Consider the following 18844-nt stretch of genomic DNA (forward strand, 5'->3'; position numbering starts at 1 on the left):
TACAAAACTTTGGATAAACCTATAGGAAGGAGTGAGGTACATTTTGAAAGTATCCATCTGTATATATTCATGAACAAGCTGTCTGACTTATGCAGGATGAATCCAGAAGAGATTTCATTAGGGTCAATGGACTGAAGTACAACAGGCCTTTAAAAGCCTATAATACAGCATTTTACTGTAGGTCGCAGCTCAATGTGTGCAGCACACAAGGGCACAATAAAGTTAATCATATCTCATTGTATCGAATCATACCGTGTTGTATCGAAAAATATCCTATCATATTGTGAAGGGTTGAGTCGTATCATATTGTGTCGAGTCCTATTGTGTCGTTTACACAGATGTATAATTTAAATATTTGATGTTTGATGCTGAGAGTATTTGCATCAGTTCCTGGTTAAAGTACTCACTTTAAAAACTAAAATAAAGGAATATAAAAGGAAAAGCTGTTAATCGAGAAATGAGGTTTAATAAAAGGTGTAATCACTTTGACATCTCCTCCGTGTATTTCATAGCCTGCGTTTCCATGGCGACCCTTTGTCGCTCTCGGTCCGCAGTGGTCCGATGTAATTTCTCTGTGACGGAGGAGAGCGAGACGTCCTGGTCGGCCACGGCCTGCTCCAGCTCTGCCAGGCGCTCCAGGTGCTTGGTGGTCGGCACCTTGAGAGTGGGCTTCTTCATCAAACTCTGTTGTTGAAAACAAAAAACCCTTAAAGACACGCTTATACATCTGGAAGATTGTACGTTTTTCTGCCAGAGTGACTGCATAAATGTGAAAATAACATACAGTATGCTGATAGATATAACTGATACGATGTCTACAATTACCGTCATGGCCAAAAATTTAACCTCCATTACGAGCCATAGCCTCAAAAAGCCAAAACACAAATTAAATCATCAGACATGTAGATACATGCGTACCATTGCTGTCTGTTTAAAGGTGTCCAAGGAGCTGTCCATGTGGAAGTCCAACTTCTGATACAGCGATCTCAGCTCCTCTTGGTGTCTCTTTATCATCTCCTCTTGATCCTGGAGGACAACAAGGTTTATTTAAATGAAGCAAGGAACAAAAGTCACCGTCTCAAGGTTTCCATAAACTGGTCAAAATGCAGTTTACATCCATTAGTGTTCCCCACATAATGACAGCTTAACTGAGGCAAGTAAAGGAAATGATTTGACCTCAAATAATTCAAATTTAAATGACCATTAAATCTAAACAACAATAGAGGTCACACCAAAACCAATTACAGGATCAACATACTACACTAGAGAATTTCACTCTCTGTGTTTCGTATTTGATTTGCTCCTTATTCTTTGCCTCTTTAAGAAAGCATGTCAACATCTGTGAAAAATTAACAGAGGCATTCTTGGGGGGGGGCGCCTAAAAAATGTTTCTCATGACATAATGATGTGTGACCGCAACCTTGATCGAAAACTTCTCATTACTTCATTCTTGAGTGAATTCCTCAGTTACGGCCAAAACAACTGCTAAGAGACAACGTTGTCATCGACTTTTCACAGCCCACTTCTAATCTGTTCATGATTGAGTAACTCCAGTTGTTTGTGAGACATCCCTTTTTTACGATAACGGGATGGATTATCCTAAAATCAGACAGCTTTATATCTCTGTCCAAGGCTGTAACAGGCACAGGGGAATTAAAATACCTTAGAAGTAGAAAGAGAGACTTCAATTCAATGAACTTTATTTGTCCCCGGGGGGCAATTCAAAACTTGTAAAAGTGTTATCATTGAAACTCAGGGCCTGTTAAAAAAAAGACTTTTACTACTTGGTAAAACAATGAATTGCCTGAATGTGTGTGCTCATATCTATTCGATCTCATCTGTTTGAGATCCCATCCAATCATAGGCACTAATTAAAACATGCCTGGCTTATCTCTTCTAAAAAGCAACAATAAAACTGACTTCTTTCAGTCAGAGTTTTTTTCCCTGTATGACTGTACCTGTGTGGCCTGGGCTAACTGCTTCTGGTATTTCTTTACAACGTCCTCTTTTTTGTCAAGCCGACCATGGAGGTCTTTGATGGTCTGGTGAGCCAGTGTTAGGGTGGGTTGATAATCCGACTGGGCCTCTAAATGTTTGGAAACATCAGCCAGCAGTCGTTCCCTGTTGGCAGCTGCTGGGAGCCGAAGACGCAGCTCATTGATGACTTTATCTCGGGACACGATGTTCTGCTCGGCCTTCCACAGCGCGGCTTCTTTCTCTTTCAACTTCTGCATCAAAAAAAAAAAGAAAAAACAAAAAAGGATTACAATGACAACACTATGCTTGGCATGTGATTTACGAGGGTATTGAATGTTTGAAGAGGAACTGAAACGTATACCTCATCCAGACTTTTACAGCTGGCCTGTGTCTCCATGATAGTGCGGATGTGCTCTCGGATTTTTCCCAAAGCAAACTCTAACTGATGAGCCACAGGAAGACTTGGGTCTGGTAGAGATCCTGTCCCACCCTCAAACTGAAAACCACAAACAATAAAAAAAATAAAGAAACATATTCCATTTTTTTTTTTTTTTTTTTACACAAGTATGATTAGCTTGACATTGTTTGAGCATGAATTTGATCATCAATAGAATGTTTGCCTTTTCAGCACTGCTTAGCATCTTGTTCTGGTGCTTCTCGTACTGATCCACTTGGCGCTCCAGCTCCACCTCACGCTGATCCCACGCTAGCTGGCGTTCATCTTGGAGCTTGTCATGAAAAGAGGAGTTTTCTGAATTACTTTGACTTTATTTTCCCTCAATTGCCTCAATGTTTCAAACCTTTATTTTTATTACCGTAGTCCTATTTCTGTGACATACTTCTTTATTTCTTAATGCTTAAATTATGTATAAAAGCAACTGTACACCCACATTATAGATGAAGTATTTCTGATTCTGATGAGACTGTATCAAGAGATTTACTTAAAACTGTGAGTTTTTCAAAGCTACTCTTTTCTTTGATAGATGTAACACGATCATGCCAAAATAGTCATTTTTGTAATTATATCCTTTTGCCAAGTTTGTGTTTAATTATCTCCAGCCTATGCATAGCTTTGTAAATTTGTGTCTAATTAATTTGTAATAAATATAAAAGTAAATCTAAAAATGTATAAAGTAAATATAACAAGTTTCATCGAATCTCTCATTTGTAATTACACTCCAATGACCTTATAAAAAAAGTAAGCTTATATCATTTAAGTCTGAATTCTTGGATTTAAGGCACACACACACTGAGAAACCTTGATGCGGAGCACAGCCTCAGCCTTCTCCAACTCTGAGATCTCGGCTCTGTCAGCGTCACTCACAGCTTTGTCAAATTTGTGTCTGCATTATGAAAATGTTTCTCTCACCATGTTTTTCTGCACAGTATCCTCTTCCAGCGAGCAGATGGTTCTCTCCTGCTCCATCACCAGGTTCTTCAGGTACCTGATCTCTTCCTTCTGGACCACCAGCTCCCGGCCTTTCCTCAACTCCTGCAGCCGCGCCTCTTCCATCTTCTTGTGCCACCCGATAACCTGTTGTATGTCCATAGATTGAGTTTTTTTCTTTAGTGGTTGCAGATTTTGACGAGGGTCGGGCGAATACAAGAGATTAAACCGTGTATTTTTATTTGAATTTTAAGATTTGTAACTTTAAGTCAACAAGAACAACCTTCTGCGCCCCTTTCACATCCTTCAGTGTTGATATAAGCTCCTCCAGGCCACCAAGTCTCAGTTCCAATTCCTCCGCCTTTCCTTCAGCCCTCCTCCTCTCCTCTACCGCCTTCTTCCTTTCCTCCTGGGCATTTGCTTTGTCCTCCAGGAGGCTCACCATGGTCAAAGAGAACTTTTCCTGCTGAGGGAGAGGTATCGCTCCAGCGAACTGCCGACGAAGTGACTGGACGGTCTGCCGTAGGTGCTTGGAGCGATTCCTGCCTTCCTGACGGGCGAGGAAAAGGGCGGAGTCGCTGGCATCCAGCCGATGTTCAGCACGAAGCTTGTAGACCTCCAGCTGTTGAATGCGAGTGCTGGCAGCCTCAAGTTTGGACAAAGCCGCCGACTCACTGAGCTGCAGAGCCATGATGTGCTGATGGAGCTGGGCAATGAGGGCCTTCTCATCTGACTGGGACTGAAGGAAAGACAAGACATTAGCTCATTACTATTTCAACAGACTCATTAATGTTCTTCACTGACTGCTGGAGTGGTTGTGTTTGGATTCATACTTTTACCACTCAAACAATATTAAAAGGTTGGTGACTAATGACGTGATTAAGGGCTAGTTTTTATCCTTCCAAAACTTTTGACTTTTTTTTTTTTTTTTTTTTTTTTTTTTAAGAGTCAGGAATCATGATGTGTGATGATCGTCACTCCAAATGTGGGTAAAATCATGTGGACATTTTTTTACAGATTGGTTTGATTTATAGGAGTAATAATATTAAATATGAGAGACATCGTAAAAAAAATACTATTAAATAAAAAATGGTTGAAGAGTCAGCAGTAATGAAAAGAACAATAAAACAGGCAGTAAAAAAATGTAGAAAGACATTTATATAAAAATAAATATACAGAAATATGCAGGGTAAGTGTTGCATGTGTGCATTTAGTTTTGTATGAATGTTAAAGTGTGAAAACCCAAGTCTTCTAGTGAAGAGAATAGGAAAGGTAATAATTAGCCCTCTTATGAAGTTTAATTAACCTTTAAACAACTCTTTACCTGGACGTCCAGTATTTGTCTCCTCAAAGCTTCAACTTCCTTCTCTTTGGACTGCTGTCTGGCCTGCAGAGCAGAGGCCTGCATCATTGCCACATCAGACACCTCCTGAAGCCTGAACACACACGGAAATCTCCCGTTATTTACACCAAAATTTCAAAAGTAATTTGTCATCTTCTTAACAGATGAGACAAACAACATGGCATGGAGTGTCGAGTGTTTGTGATAAATATAAAAGAATGAAGGAGAATTTTGTTACAGAAATAAATTCTCAATTTCATTATTAGTATTATGAGTTTGATTACATATTTCATATGTAATTAAAATCAAATCACCCCCAAAAAGTTAGCTTGTATCATTTACTTCAGAGTTCTTATATTTAGAGGCACACATACTTAGAAACCTCAATGCGGAGCTCAGCCTCAGCCTTGTCCAGCTCTGCGATCCTGGCTCTGTCAGCGTCACTCACAGCTTTGCTGATGCTGTCTGCTAGCTCGTCCCTCAGCTCCCGCTCCACCCTCTGGGCCTCCACATTCATCTTTGTCAACTGAGGGAAAAACACAGGTACTAATGCTTCAAGATGTTCCTTTCATAGAAGACACCTGGTAAAAATGGTGAGAACGTAGCAAAAACTGGCTCAAGCTGTTTTGTAGGGTTTGTTGTTTACATTGAGAAATAAAACTAAAATGTATCGTTATGATTTGACATCTGTCAGGTGAACTGTTAGCCTTTTACACCTGGCACATTAATTAGAACAACAACAACTAGTGCCTTGAGCAAAAACAAGTCTCATTTGCGTCAAAGTAAAAACCGCTGTCTTTGGGTGTTCATACCTCTGCAAACTTGGACTCCAGCTCTAAGTTTCGATCCTCCACCTGCCTGAGGGAGTTCTTCATTTTTTCATACATTCTGTGAGCGTGCTCAGCTCTCTGCCTCTCGTTCAGTTCCTTCATCTCCAGAGTTGTGATCCGCCTAGCGGCTGATACCATCTCGTTGTTAGCCAATGCCTTGTCCGCCTTATCCATGCTGTTTTCTCCTCCTAATGTTCAGGAAAAAAAATCGAAAAGAAAAATATAGCTAAAAATCTGAATATTTATGTGAAGAGATATATTCACAACTGAGGATTAAACCCTGAGTACATCAAGGCTTATTGCATACATGAGGCAGTTTTTGCCAGCAATCCTTTAATAAGCTATCACCATGCATATCCTTCTTGCTATCTTTCGATTCTTCTTGCAATATTATCACCTTTCTTTAAAGTCTACATGCTTCTTGATGTATACTCATCATCCCAATTCTCCCAACTAGCCGCAATTAAAGGCAATATTATTATGTAAAGCCATATTGTTTATAAAACAGCATTCATAGATAGAGAGCAATTTAAAAAGCTTTACAGATTTAAAAACATCAATTAAAAAGAGACATGACATCAAGGAAGATTAAGACATTAAAATATACAAATTAAAGGAAGAACATGAGATTTGGCAAATATGTCAGTGAGCATATTTTTAACTCAAATTAGTCAACGAAAGTTAAGGCCAATGTAGCAAGGACTGTCTGTAATAACCACCAGACACAAATGTAGAAGAAAACTTCATGTAACCAGGTCACATCAGTAAATCTATTACACAGAAAGCCTTAATACATCAGATAAAAACTATTTCAAAGTTGTTGGTTCATTAAAGTCCTGGGCTTTGGGCCTCTGTCTACTGCTCCAAAGTCAAGGTTGATAAGAACAATGAGTCCCCAGTGATGAGTCCATGAGTTCAGATTGTTCTGAATCCAATTCACTTAGCAGACCAAAGCGACGTACATCAGAGAGTAAGTAAAACACTAATCCATTCAGCAGCGGGAGCAATGTGGGGTTAAGTGCCCAAGGTCACATCAAACATGTTGCTTAGCTGGGGATGGAACCCTTGACCTTCTGGTTGAGAGACGACGACTCTACCACATGAGCCACAGCCGCCGCTTAAATGAAGGGTTAAACGAAGAATTTGATTTGATGCCTTTTCTATGATGAGTCTATCACTCCGGGTATCTTTGATTATGTGATAATGTATTTTGCCTTTCCATGTTGTGGAAAGTGCCCAACATTCAGATACGTGTCATTTTCTGGTGTCGACATCTTTCCTTCAGTTGATGATTCTATAGTGTATTTCGGCGTATTTTCCATTTACATTAAATTTATATCTGGACTTGTGTGGCACATTGCTGTGATATTTCTCTGATTCTTTCCATCTGTCTCTATCACTAGTTCTATATTATAGAGACCCCTCAATTATATTGTTTCTGGTGTTTGGACTTAGACTTTCTGCGTCATAAATTCAGATTGTGAAATAATTGAAATTCCATCATTCTTAAACATTGGCTCTATTTGTATATAGTTCAGGATTGAAATTACTGATTGGTTACATAGACGTTATAAAACATAAATGCTGTTTCAGAGCCATCACCCCTCTGAACGATGGTGGTTGCCACAGTCAATATAAGGGCCTGACTGATATGAGATTTGTGGGGCCGATATCGATATTAGGGAGCGAAATAATCCAAAACCAATATATCAACCGATATCTTTCTTATATCTGTCTTTGACCTCTAGAGATAGATAGATATAGATAAAAACATTTATTGCCTTGATTCCTCAAATGCAGTTATCAAACACTTGTGGAAAAGATATATAACGAGTACACGATGGTCGCCAAACTGGAAGGCAACTGCGCATGTACGTGTGTCAACGCTCGACACTCTGGAGAGTGATGATGCTTGTTGTAATCCATACAGTGCCCTCTGCTGGTTAAAGAGAGAACTGCTAGTGTAATACAATTAAACTCAAAAGAAATGCTATTTGACCGGTGAATAAATCTAAATGACTTGATATACTAATATTAGCCGATATCATCATTTAGCACCAGCTATTTGGGAGCTCGTCCGGGATCCAAAAGACTTTGGAATTGTTGTAAGCTTAGTTTGATTGTATATTGTATCGCTTGTGAATATAATGGTAAGTTGTTTGGGATGCATTTTTTCTAGCCTTTAGTGTGTAAAGCTTCCTCAGTTTAGTTAGGGAAGTTTGTGTTAGGCAGGTTCTGAGGAAGTTGTGTTTGTGTGTTGGCTAGTTGTGTTTTGGAATCTAGTGTTTGGCATCCGGCAACAAATTTACCTGGTTCACTATTGCGGTGAGTGTAACCCAGTTTGTTCGTTTTGTTAAGAAATTTAGCAGTGGCTTATAGGGATAAGACATTGGTAGCTGCCAGTGTTTTGTAATTTCCTACAGTTTAGCAACGATGTCTTCAGTTTTTTCTGCTTGTCCGTGCTCCTCTTTGTATTCTTTGGCCGTCTATAAATATGACTATTTCATCTGTAGAAATGGGTATTTTCTTATGGGAACCTAATTGGGAATTTGGGGATTTTTGGAGCTAGCATCAAGTGGCAACCTGAGGAACTGCAGTTTTTTTTTTTTGCACATCCACATTGGCTTCCCTTTTTAACACCAGAGGTTGCTGCTTGATTGGTTACAAAAGGTTTTGGATTTTTTTCAGTGCATTGATTAAGTAGGACACATTACAAAAAAAGATCCTTACTTAGCTATACCTTCTTTTGTTAAAGATCTTTAAACCATAACGAGTGGTTAAATGGCTCTCTCCTTTGCAACCAGGCTACAAGACAAAAACAGTGAATTCACCTTGCATAGCACATAACATACAATAATGCAAAGTAGATTACTGACTTGGGCAGCAATATGAAAGAAGTCCCTTCTACTGTGAGTGTGATGGCCTTAAAGAGAGCAATGAAGCAGCGGTTTCTAATTTTAGCTTTTTCTCACCATTAGCACTGATGTTGTCCCATGCTTGTTCTAAAGTATTCAGTTTCTCCTTTGTGATCTCCAGTTCTTTATTCATGGAAGATATTTGCTCCTGAAGAGACTCGTTCTCGTTCTGAAAGATCACGAGGAGGGGGGGAAAGAGAGACATACATGGTACAGTCAGTAACAGTACATAGCCACATATCACAGAAGGTGTTGGTATTGGAGGTTTAAAGAAAAATGTTTGGACAGTCGATGTGTTTTCATACTTCCAGGCGTTCGAGGTTTGTGGTCCTCTGGATCAGGCGGCCGTCCCTCTGCAGCATGTCTCTGTATTTGACTGTTAGCTCTGTGTACTGTTTGTTGGCCTTCTCCAGGTCTGATGAGGGCACGCTATCATCCAGAGCCTTCTGCAGTGCTGCTATCTTATAAGCAGCCATTGCCTTAGGATGAAGGATAACGTAATCCCGTTAAGAGGAAATAATTCACCATTTTCACACTGCAGTCATTTATCTCTGACATCACACTCAGGGTGGGAGTGTGAAAATACTTTCCTCAGAAGTTGTTTTAATGATTTAAACTCTTTACTAGTCTTGTTTTTTTAATGGGAGGTATAATTATTTATTTCTTCTTTTCTGTTAAACTGCTGTGTGTGGGGGGGGGGGGGGCATCATTTCCTTATTTTAAAGTCTGCAGATTCATCATGAAAATCAGCAGATCAGGAACTGGGAAAGACAATGAAGGGACATCAGGGAATAATTAAAGTTGATATGATGTAATTAATTATCTATTATCTGCTGGTAGACAAAAGTTTAAGTTTGTCAGGCCATGGACCCATATTTAACTATTGACAATCACGTCTACATTAGAAAAAAAATGGTTTTTCAATAGTTAACAAGTCGAACTTGAAATAAAAAGCCTTGTTTTACCACTGAATTAATTCTAGAAATATGCCACACTCATTAAGCCTTTGCTTTTTTACTCTAAAACACTCAAAAGATTCTTTCATATGAAACTGAACTCCCCGTCTCTCTACCTTGAATCTCTGCAGGTAGCCCATCCTCTGGGTGACAGATGCCTGCATTTGGCTGCTGTCATCCCTCAGCTTGCCGTTCTCTTTGCGTAGGTGCTGCTCTTGCTCCAGCAGGGTGATGTAGCGACGTGTCAGCTTCTTCTCATTGACCTTCAGCACCGTCATGTTGCGCAACACTTCGCTCAACTGCCTGTTGATTTCCTCTGGGTCCTTCTGGAGAGTGTCAAGCAGCTCCTTGTGTGAGGGAGACGCATATGATTAGTATTTAATGAAACTTTTGTTAGGAAAGGACCCACCAGGAGGTGGGATAAGGACAGTGATTCATAGAGGAATATCCATCACATGTTCTTTGGTTTTCTTTTAAAATGTGTCATCCATTTTCACTTTTGTCCTCAATCATTTTTAAAAAACACAAGTTGGGATTTACAACATGTTGGACCTCTTTCCAACATGTGCAGACACCAAGGTTAAACACCAGGTCCTTCCTGCTGTGAGGCAATATGTGTCTAATATACTCGCGGGTTTCGCTCGTATTTTAAACGGCTTCACAGACAGAGGGGTCTGTTCTCCTTATGTTTGTTTCACATTTAATGACTTGAAGGATGTTAGACAGGCAAAAATCAACAAGGAGTTTTAGTAAGATCCATGCGTGGCAGATCATGTTCCACATTGCGAGCATTAAACATCCAAAAGCACTGATCTGTGTCAGTGTGTGTGATAAAGTCCTCCAGGTAAAGATTAAATCATTCAAGTAGTACATCTTGCAGCGCTTAGGTCCGATTAACATTATAAAGATTTATTTGTCTGGCTTACTTTGAATTCTCGGAGTTTAACAGCATCCACCTGCGTTTGTTCCTCAAGCTGGTTGTTCTTTTCTGCTAATGTCTCTTTCTTTTTCTGCCACTCTGCTTTTTCACTGAGAACAAAAAAAAAAAAACACCAACAGAACAGTTTCAAATTTTTGTGAGGCTACAAAACAATAACAACCTTGGAGGAACTCTCTTGTTAACCAACTTGAGATATTCCTTGTAGAGGAGCCCTTGTTGGTGGCTAATGATGGAAAACTTCTCTTTGTATTCCTCCAGTGTTACTACGAGCTTCTTGCTTTGTTCCTCCTTGTTCTTGAGCTCCTAATAAATAACAGCATTACAGGGTTTTCATTTTTAATTGAGACATGATGTTGAATTGAAGATTTTGCAACCCCTGTCTGAAGAAGGCAGAGACACTGACCTGAAGAAGTCGGACACAGTACTCATTCAGAGAGCTGATGACCTTAGTGCTGCTGGGCTCCAGATCCTCTGGGAGGGTCAGAGGTCTGAAGACGACTCCACCGCTGCCTGACCTCCTTAACAGCTCCAATTCATCTTTCAGTTGGCTCACCTGATAGCCATAAAAAATAATAATAATAATAACAAATAAAAAGGAAAGAGCATCATAATCCTAGGTTCTTTACTGGCGCCCCTGGAAATTTGCCTTGAAATAGTAAAATGATAAGTGTGATTTTTAAATTGAGAGGCTCAAGAAGTGTTCATAAAAATCATACACTCTATATAAATACGGACGAAGACTCAGTGACGTCAGCCACTGGTTGCAGAAGGAGACTTTTGAAGCCTGTCGATGGGGGTGGCCATATTTGAAACGCTGTCACAACCTTACTTTAGGTCAACCTTACAGCAGGCATAAGGCTGGAGCTGGCTGAGGCAGATATTAAGCCTTTTGACAAACAGCCTGCCCGTCAGTCAGTTGTGACAGCCAAGTAATTATGAAAAACTCTTATCCTTCTCAAATTAAAAACGGATGAGATGTAACACAATTCACAACCCGTACAGTGTGTGCCAGCCAGGAAATAAGCTATTCAGACCCAATAAAGTTTTTTGAACCAGGCTGTCAAGATGTTAATTTCTGCTGTAGAAAAAAGGCTTTTTTCCCCAATGGGGTGTGCATGTGGCTTCCTGGGCTTCTGCAGCCAGCCTCAAGTGGACACTCTGGGAACTGCAGGTTTTTGAACTTCTGCATTTGCTTCATTTTTCAACACTGGAGGTTGCCGCTTGATTAAAATGTGACGTCAGTACACACCCAAGGACAACACTAACAGGTATAGAGTGTAAATTTTGTCCTATATCAATTGTCATGATGTAAATTGCTAAACATGTCTTGTAAGAACTTTCAGACATTTAGAAAGTAATCTTGTTGATTTACGAAACAACATTCACAAGCAGCTGCTAGCATTTGATGTTGTCCCGTAACAAGCGGACTGGAACCAGACTGTTTGGATCTGAGTGATTTGAAAAAATTATATTTAAATGTTCTGATAAGAAAAAGCGGACAAAGTGAATTACACTGCAAATGGGGATTTAGCTCCAAAAAGGATGTCTGTTGACCATATTTTTGTGAGTATAATTGAAAACTGTTTGCATGCATTTTTTCTTGATTTTATTTTGGGGCTATTTCTGCATTTATTAGAGGGAAAGGACAGTGGATAGAGAGAGTAGCGAAAGGCATGTTGGAAAGGAGACACAGGGCGGAATCAAACCTGGGACGCCCGTATTGAGGGCTACAGCCTCTAACATGGGGCGCGCAAACTAACCACTAGGCCACCAGCACCCCATCCCTTGAAATTTTTTAAATCCCATAATTGGGGGCCTATGAGGTGTAATTTTTTTTGTATTTTTTTGCTGTAGTATTGAAAAAGGTATTGCTATTGTTGTTTTATACAAATACAACATCAATATTGTTAGATTTTTTACTAGTATGGTATAAAATTTAGCAATCTGGTGTTGTGTCACCCCTCTTAGCTCATTCACAGGTTGTGATAGAAAGTGAATGAATCAAGATAATACCATTCATGTTGTTGTTTTTTTTAAATCAGCATTGTCTTATAAACCTTGACTTTACAGCTGGATGTACCTTCTCTTTGGCTGTAGCTAGTTGACTGAAGCTGCTGGTGGCCTCCTCGCGGGCAGATTTGAGTTCCTGCCTCAGTTCTTCGTTCCTCCCCAGCAGCTGATGTATTTGGGACTTCAGGTGCAGAGCTGACTCAGACTGCCCACTCATGTTGTTCACATCTATAACCTGTAACAGGGAGGAAAAGCTCAGTTAAAGTGTCATTAAAGATATCCCCAAAGATTAATTAGATTAATGAATAACGTCCAAGAGAGTCCCTGCCTGTATTAAGAGTATTTGATATACCAATGTATTCTTATTTTTACATTTGTTTTACGTAAAAACAAATGTTATTTGTTTTCCAAAATCAAACTGCTTACTGTAAATATTAAATGTAATGCAGCTTGCTCCTGTTCCCCGCTGTCACTTCCTCCTTTGCCCTGCAGTGTGACATGGAAGTCAAACAAAAACTGACCTCATCTGGCTCTAGTTTGACTATCAAGTAGATTTATTCAATGTTTAGGGTTTGGTTACGATCTACCTTTTCTGACTCGCTGCATTTGTTGTTAATTAGGTTGGTATGTGACAAGCCTTCCCTCAACGTACAAAAACCATTAAAATACCTATGAGGTGTGTATGCCCATTGTTTGCAGCACAGCAGGCGGCAAAACTCTACACGATGGATTGGAAAAATGTGGTAACTTTCAAAGAAACTTAAAAATCACATTTTTCTTCATCTTAGATGGGGGGATATATTATTATTATTATTATTATTATTATTATTGTGTCTTCCCTCAGGAGAATTCCTATTAAGATACACTATTTATTTCATAGGAGAGTCCTGGCTAACAGTCAAAAAGATTCACATGACTGAATGAAAAACAGACTTACAACAACAATACAATACTTGTACAGCTGTCTTCTGACTACTCCAAGCACTTTTACACTGCAGGTCGCACCTACACATTCACACACTGATGGCAGGGGCTGCTATGTAAAGTGACCATCAGAAGTAACTAATCCCATACATGTGCATGCACCGCCGACGAAGCAGCAGGAGCAATTTGGGGTTAAATGTGATAATAATTGTTTAGCAATCTGGTATTATCACATTTATTATCACATTTAACCCCAAATAAAAATTTGGGGTTAAATGTGATAATATACATACATACATAATCTGTGTTCAGTGGCCAAAATTTCCTTAATCTTTTTTGTAAATTTCCATGCTTTCAAAGTAATCTAGTTTAAATGGGATGCATGTGTCCTGCCTATATGAGAGAAAAAAAAGTCACCAAAGACAGAGCAGCTTTGAAGAAAAAGAAAATACGTTCTCATTGAAAGTTTCATGTACCGTATTTTCCGCACTATAAGGCGCACTTAAAAGCCTTTAATTTTCTCAAAAAACAACAGTGCGCCTTATAATCCGGAGCGCCTTATATATGGATCAACTGGTTAATTGGTTGATCCATACTGGTTGTACACGGCGCTCAGCGACACTGACTCGGATAATGACGAGAGGGAGCCGGGCATGTTGGATGCCGTACTCACCCAACTGTTCAATTCGGACACTGAAGAAGAAGAATTCGAGGGATTCGTGGACGGGGAATGAACTGAAAAAGTGAGCTTTACGTGTTATACGTAACTGAACAATGTTGAGTTATGCACTAACGTTTGAATTAGCGGTATCAGACTATGTTTCTTTTACGTGTTTACAACTGAACTAGGCTGGGAGATATTGTGAATATGCACATTAACGTTTGAACAACGTTGAGTTATTGTGAATGCACTACTATATTTATATATTCACAATATCTCCCAGCCTTGTTCAGTTGTAAACACGTTCTATTCTATGCGCCTTATAATCCGGTGCGCCCTGTATATGAAAACAATTCTAAAATAGGCCATTCATTGAAGGTGCGCCTTATAATCCGGTGCACCTTATAGTGCGGAAAATATGGTACTTATAAAGTAGAATAACTTGGCATAGAACATAGAAGAATAGTATATACTATGGACTAATTAGAGAACTTTATACAATTTCCATTGAATGGTTTCATGATGAAAGACATACAAAGTTTCTCATAAAAGCTCAGATGACACAAAACATAACACACATTAGAACTTGTAAAACAAAACAACTGAACAAACTAACGCAAAGTACTTCACCATGTTTTTCTAACATTTAAATGTCTCCCTAGTCTGGCTACAAACCCCCCAATTAAGAGTTAAGGCCATCCTAACTCCATCTTTTGCCAGCTCCACTTTTCAGAAATGAAACTATAATACTATAATACATTTCAAAATTGAGCCCAGGTTTAAAAAAAAAAAAAAATACCCACCAGAATTACCCTTTAATCTCAGCCATGTTTAATTTAAGTTAAACTGACTTCTGTGTAAAAGAGAATAAGCGTTATGGCATTATCTGACCTAAACCTGCTCTTAGTCATGACAACGGAATCTCAAACATTTGTGTTTAACATCACATTGGTATCACTTACATTAGCCAACCTGGGGACCTCCAGACTGGGGATATTGAGGGCAGCACCAGATGGAACATTCTCTTGGTTTAATGTCAGTGCTTGAAGAACATCTGTGAGGGCGGCCTCAAGGTCGCTTTTGACTTTTGACAGTTCATCCACTGTGAGTTAAAGTACAGACAAGAACAAAATCAGCAAAGCTTGTCATAAACTATATCCCATTATAATTATGAACCCTACAGTATATCTTGTGATAAGTGTTGCCAGACAGACCAAAACCATAATTGGGAAAATGTCCACTTGAAGTTGGAATGAAAGGCTGTACTTACCTTTGACATGAAACTGGGTCTTGTGCAGTTCAAGCTCTCTCTCCTTTTTGCTCAGTTCTTTTTCGAGGTACTCATTCTGGGGGGGGGGGGGGGGGGGGGGGGGGGAGAGAGAGAGAGAGAGAGAGAGAGAGTTCATGTCAGGAACTTTATCTCAAACATGTTATTTTTGGGCTTTTTGTGCCTTTATTTGAGAGCAGATAGAGTCGAAAATCAGGGAGATAGAGAGTGGGGAATGACATGCAGGAAAGGAGCCACGGGTCAGATTTGAACCTGGGCCGCTTGGAAGACCACAGCTTCCATACATTGGGGGAGCGTGCACTAACCACTGCCCCAGTGTTTCTGTGTTTTTTACTTGAATCAACACAGGATATAGCTTCCTTAGCAGCTTCATGTTAGTGTTGTAGACACCGGGTATGTGTTCAAATTTTCATGAATTAATTCATCTTGGTAATTCTGTGGATGTACCAATAAATCTGTCTACCATCGAAGGGTAATTCTTCTTCTAGGTCTGTGTAGATGGAACAGTTTGCGTGAGACATCTCATAGCAGCAGATCTATATTTGGATTGGAGCTTAAAAGGTAACAAGACTGATATGTATATGTCCGGCATTTACAAGTCAAGGTAATGTCACCTTGCTAGCCTTTTGGAAGTGTATCCAAATAGAAAGGAATTTGTAGGTTGTAGCTTCGAGAATACAAGCAACACTGTTAACATGGAAAACTCTGTTAGCCGTTTGTGTTCTGCTGCTGCTGCTGAACTTGGGCGTATAAATTCTAAGATTATCCATAGTCTGTTTTGCAATTTCCTCTTTGATAATTTATAAAAGAAACACCCCAGCCTAACAGTATGACAATATATAAGTTGTCTTTGTGTGTTACATAAGAAAGGTGATCACTAAAGATGTGTTTCACCTTCGGACATTTTGAGTATTTGATCACACCTGCCATCCTAGTGCCATTCAGACTATTGGTGTTGAAATCTATATCTGTCCCCCCCCCCCCCCCTTTGTTTATAAATTATCGCCTGAATAAGACCTCTGGGTGCATCTTTTTCCTCTGCCTGCTGAATTTGCGCTGCCCTGCACCTACATGGTGTGCATATTCTACAATTCACTTACCATCTGAAAAAGGTTATCAAACAAAAAACATATTAACTACCTCTTTTTTCGAAGTGTTGTAGATATCAACCTGAGCTTTGCTGCTTCATTAATAAACCTGTAATGAACTCTTCTATCCTGAAGCCTGTTTTCTGTCCTTCTATCTTTAGATGTTAACTTTTTTTTTTTTAAATCGTCACACACGATACACTATGTTGTGTTTTCAGTCAGCAGGAACTTTTTCATAGTTCTAGGAACTGCTGGAACACCCCTTCCCCCAGTTTGTTTTTTTGTATTGACTCTGCGCCGCAGGGACTATGAACTACGAACTACTTTAGTTCCTAGAACCCTGTTAAGAGAACTGTTTGGTCTGAAAACCCCTGATGATGGAACAAAGTCCGACAAGAAGAGGGACCCCTTGATCTAAACCAGGATACTCCAGTGCAATTAGAACCAGATCATATGAAAGACTAGCACAAACAAATCCTTTCTGTTGGTTGTACTCAATGATAGCGACAATGAATAATTTGTTTTTACTTTTTCAGTCAATGGTCTGCCTTTCAAACATTTGGCCTTGATTAAAGGTGAGATAACATAAATCACGTGATTATTCAGGAACTTACTTTCAGTCGGATTTCTTCATCCGATTCAGTGATGCTCTGTTTGCGTGAGAGCCGCTCAGTTCTGCTGGACCAGACGTCGTCCTCCAGCTGCAGGCTTGAATGTGGGATCCCTGTAAACACAGAGGATTGTTGTTACCGCTTAAGACAAGCAGAGTTTAAATATGGAACATTACTCTGTCTGTAAAACATTTCCAAGGATAAGTTTTTTACTTTTAATTTGGCATAAGAGGAAAACTGAGTGAGTGAGCGATAAATTAAAGATAAAGTGATTCACTTTATCTTTAATTCTCTTAAATCGAGCAAAACGTTGAATCCACAGCAGAACTCACTCTTGATTGTTACAACAACAAAAAAGAAGGTGATTTAGATTTTCTTTGTGATCATCTATACCAGAAGATACTCTCAGGGCCTGATTTACTGAAGGTTTGCGTGTCTTAAAACGTGAGCAAATGTGATACCATCCGCAAACAAATGTGCAGTGAGTATTGCGTCTTTCATATGAGAAAACAACTCGCATTGTCCATTTCGTAGTTTTTCTGAATGAATATGCAATATGAGGTGTTTCTGCCCTGGCGTGCAAAATACTGGGAGGAGAAAATGGAAAGAAGTTAAGTTAGTACACGCATTGCGATTTACCAAGCCTGGAAAAAATTGCTGTTATTGTGCCGGTGTCTGTATTTAACACCTTTTAAAGGAAGGTGCTAAAGCAGGAGCCCAGTGTTACGCACAACAGGCTGCTATTATTGTAGTTAGGAGGAGACATAGGCACGATCAAAGAAGTTGTAAATCGCACTACGACCAAACAGACAATTTAGTACTTACTTGGGACCTTAGTAAATCAAGCCATTACAGTTTTGCACCTTTTTGCGGGCATGGATGTCATTGCATATAGACTACCCTGCAGACTTTTACCTCATTTTTAATAACTTGTCAAATTAACCAACATAACATCAACGTGGTGAGCGCTAATATTATTATTTCAGCCACTTTTCCTACAGATTCAAATCAAACACGACCCAACATCATGCATTACGTTTTTGAGAAACAAAACATTCTTGATGCAATCATAGTTTAGACTAAAAATGTTTTTAAAAATAATACAACTTTGATATATTTTGGTTTGGCAGGTGGCACAGTGTCCTCCTGGCTGGAATAACACACACTGCTATATCCTGCAAAACCTAAGCCTGTCAGGGTGAAACACAATTCTTTATTGAGTCTCAGTCTTGCAGATAGTTTTGTTTTTTGTTGCTATAGTTTTGAGAAATCAAAACTTTTACGCCTTTTCACAAATCCAGTGGCAATAACAGAACAATGTTTCTTTCTCTGGTTGACCTCAAAGGCCGTCAACAGCTTAATAACACTGCTCCCTTGAAAATGCATTGCTGTTGGAAGTTTTAAATCGATCATCATTGCACTGTTGCCATGGAAATTTCAAACAGAAAACAGTTCAGTCTAAGATACAAACTCAAGTTAGAATTTGGAATAAAACCCAAAGCAACATTTTTTTTTTCCAATCTTCCTGCTGAAAAACACACAGCAGAAGAATGTTCAATCTAAGAAAAATGGTGTTATGTAATTCGGTGAGATCTGCATCACCTCTTTCTTTCACCATTCGTCTGACCGCTTTCTTTAGCTCGAGTCTCTCCTCTTCCAGTCTTTCAATCTGGAAGGAAATCAAACAGTGAGATGAGAGGTGTTTAAAAAACCCCAGTGGTTATAAAATAAGTTGTTTTCACCTTTTTTGTAATCACACTTTACCTCTTTGGTCAGGACCTGGTTTTCTGCTTTGTACTGGCGTTGTCTGAGTTCTTTGGCTCGCTTGAACTCTGTCAGATCCACTTCTTGCTTTGGTCCCAGACCTTGTGATAGATTGAAAGAGACAGAGATGAACGTAAATGAAAAAAACAAT

At 39.4% G+C, this 18844-nt stretch overlaps 1 protein-coding gene across 1 annotated transcript in view; it reads right to left on the bottom strand.

Annotated features, from left to right (window-relative positions):
* cep290 (centrosomal protein 290) overlaps positions 1-18844 on the bottom strand; it is a 45538-nt gene that overhangs the window by 14353 nt on the left and 12341 nt on the right. The window contains exons 16-37 of the mRNA XM_065956634.1: positions 18694-18794; positions 18532-18598; positions 16933-17042; positions 15213-15288; positions 14905-15044; positions 12428-12592; positions 10751-10900; positions 10535-10650; positions 10334-10436; positions 9524-9754; positions 8757-8930; positions 8509-8620; positions 5519-5724; positions 5081-5232; positions 4689-4800; positions 3648-4103; positions 3347-3511; positions 2598-2705; positions 2339-2473; positions 1959-2228; positions 919-1026; positions 485-684 (exon numbers count right to left, since the gene is read on the bottom strand). Of these exons, the coding sequence (XP_065812706.1) occupies positions 485-684; positions 919-1026; positions 1959-2228; positions 2339-2473; positions 2598-2705; positions 3347-3511; positions 3648-4103; positions 4689-4800; positions 5081-5232; positions 5519-5724; positions 8509-8620; positions 8757-8930; positions 9524-9754; positions 10334-10436; positions 10535-10650; positions 10751-10900; positions 12428-12592; positions 14905-15044; positions 15213-15288; positions 16933-17042; positions 18532-18598; positions 18694-18794 (3457 nt within the window). The remainder of the gene's footprint in view (positions 1-484; positions 685-918; positions 1027-1958; positions 2229-2338; positions 2474-2597; positions 2706-3346; positions 3512-3647; positions 4104-4688; positions 4801-5080; positions 5233-5518; positions 5725-8508; positions 8621-8756; positions 8931-9523; positions 9755-10333; positions 10437-10534; positions 10651-10750; positions 10901-12427; positions 12593-14904; positions 15045-15212; positions 15289-16932; positions 17043-18531; positions 18599-18693; positions 18795-18844) is intronic.

The sequence above is a fragment of the Labrus bergylta genome, chromosome 7 (genome assembly GCF_963930695.1).
Source record: "Labrus bergylta chromosome 7, fLabBer1.1, whole genome shotgun sequence".
NCBI classification, from domain to species: domain Eukaryota; kingdom Metazoa; phylum Chordata; class Actinopteri; order Labriformes; family Labridae; genus Labrus; species Labrus bergylta.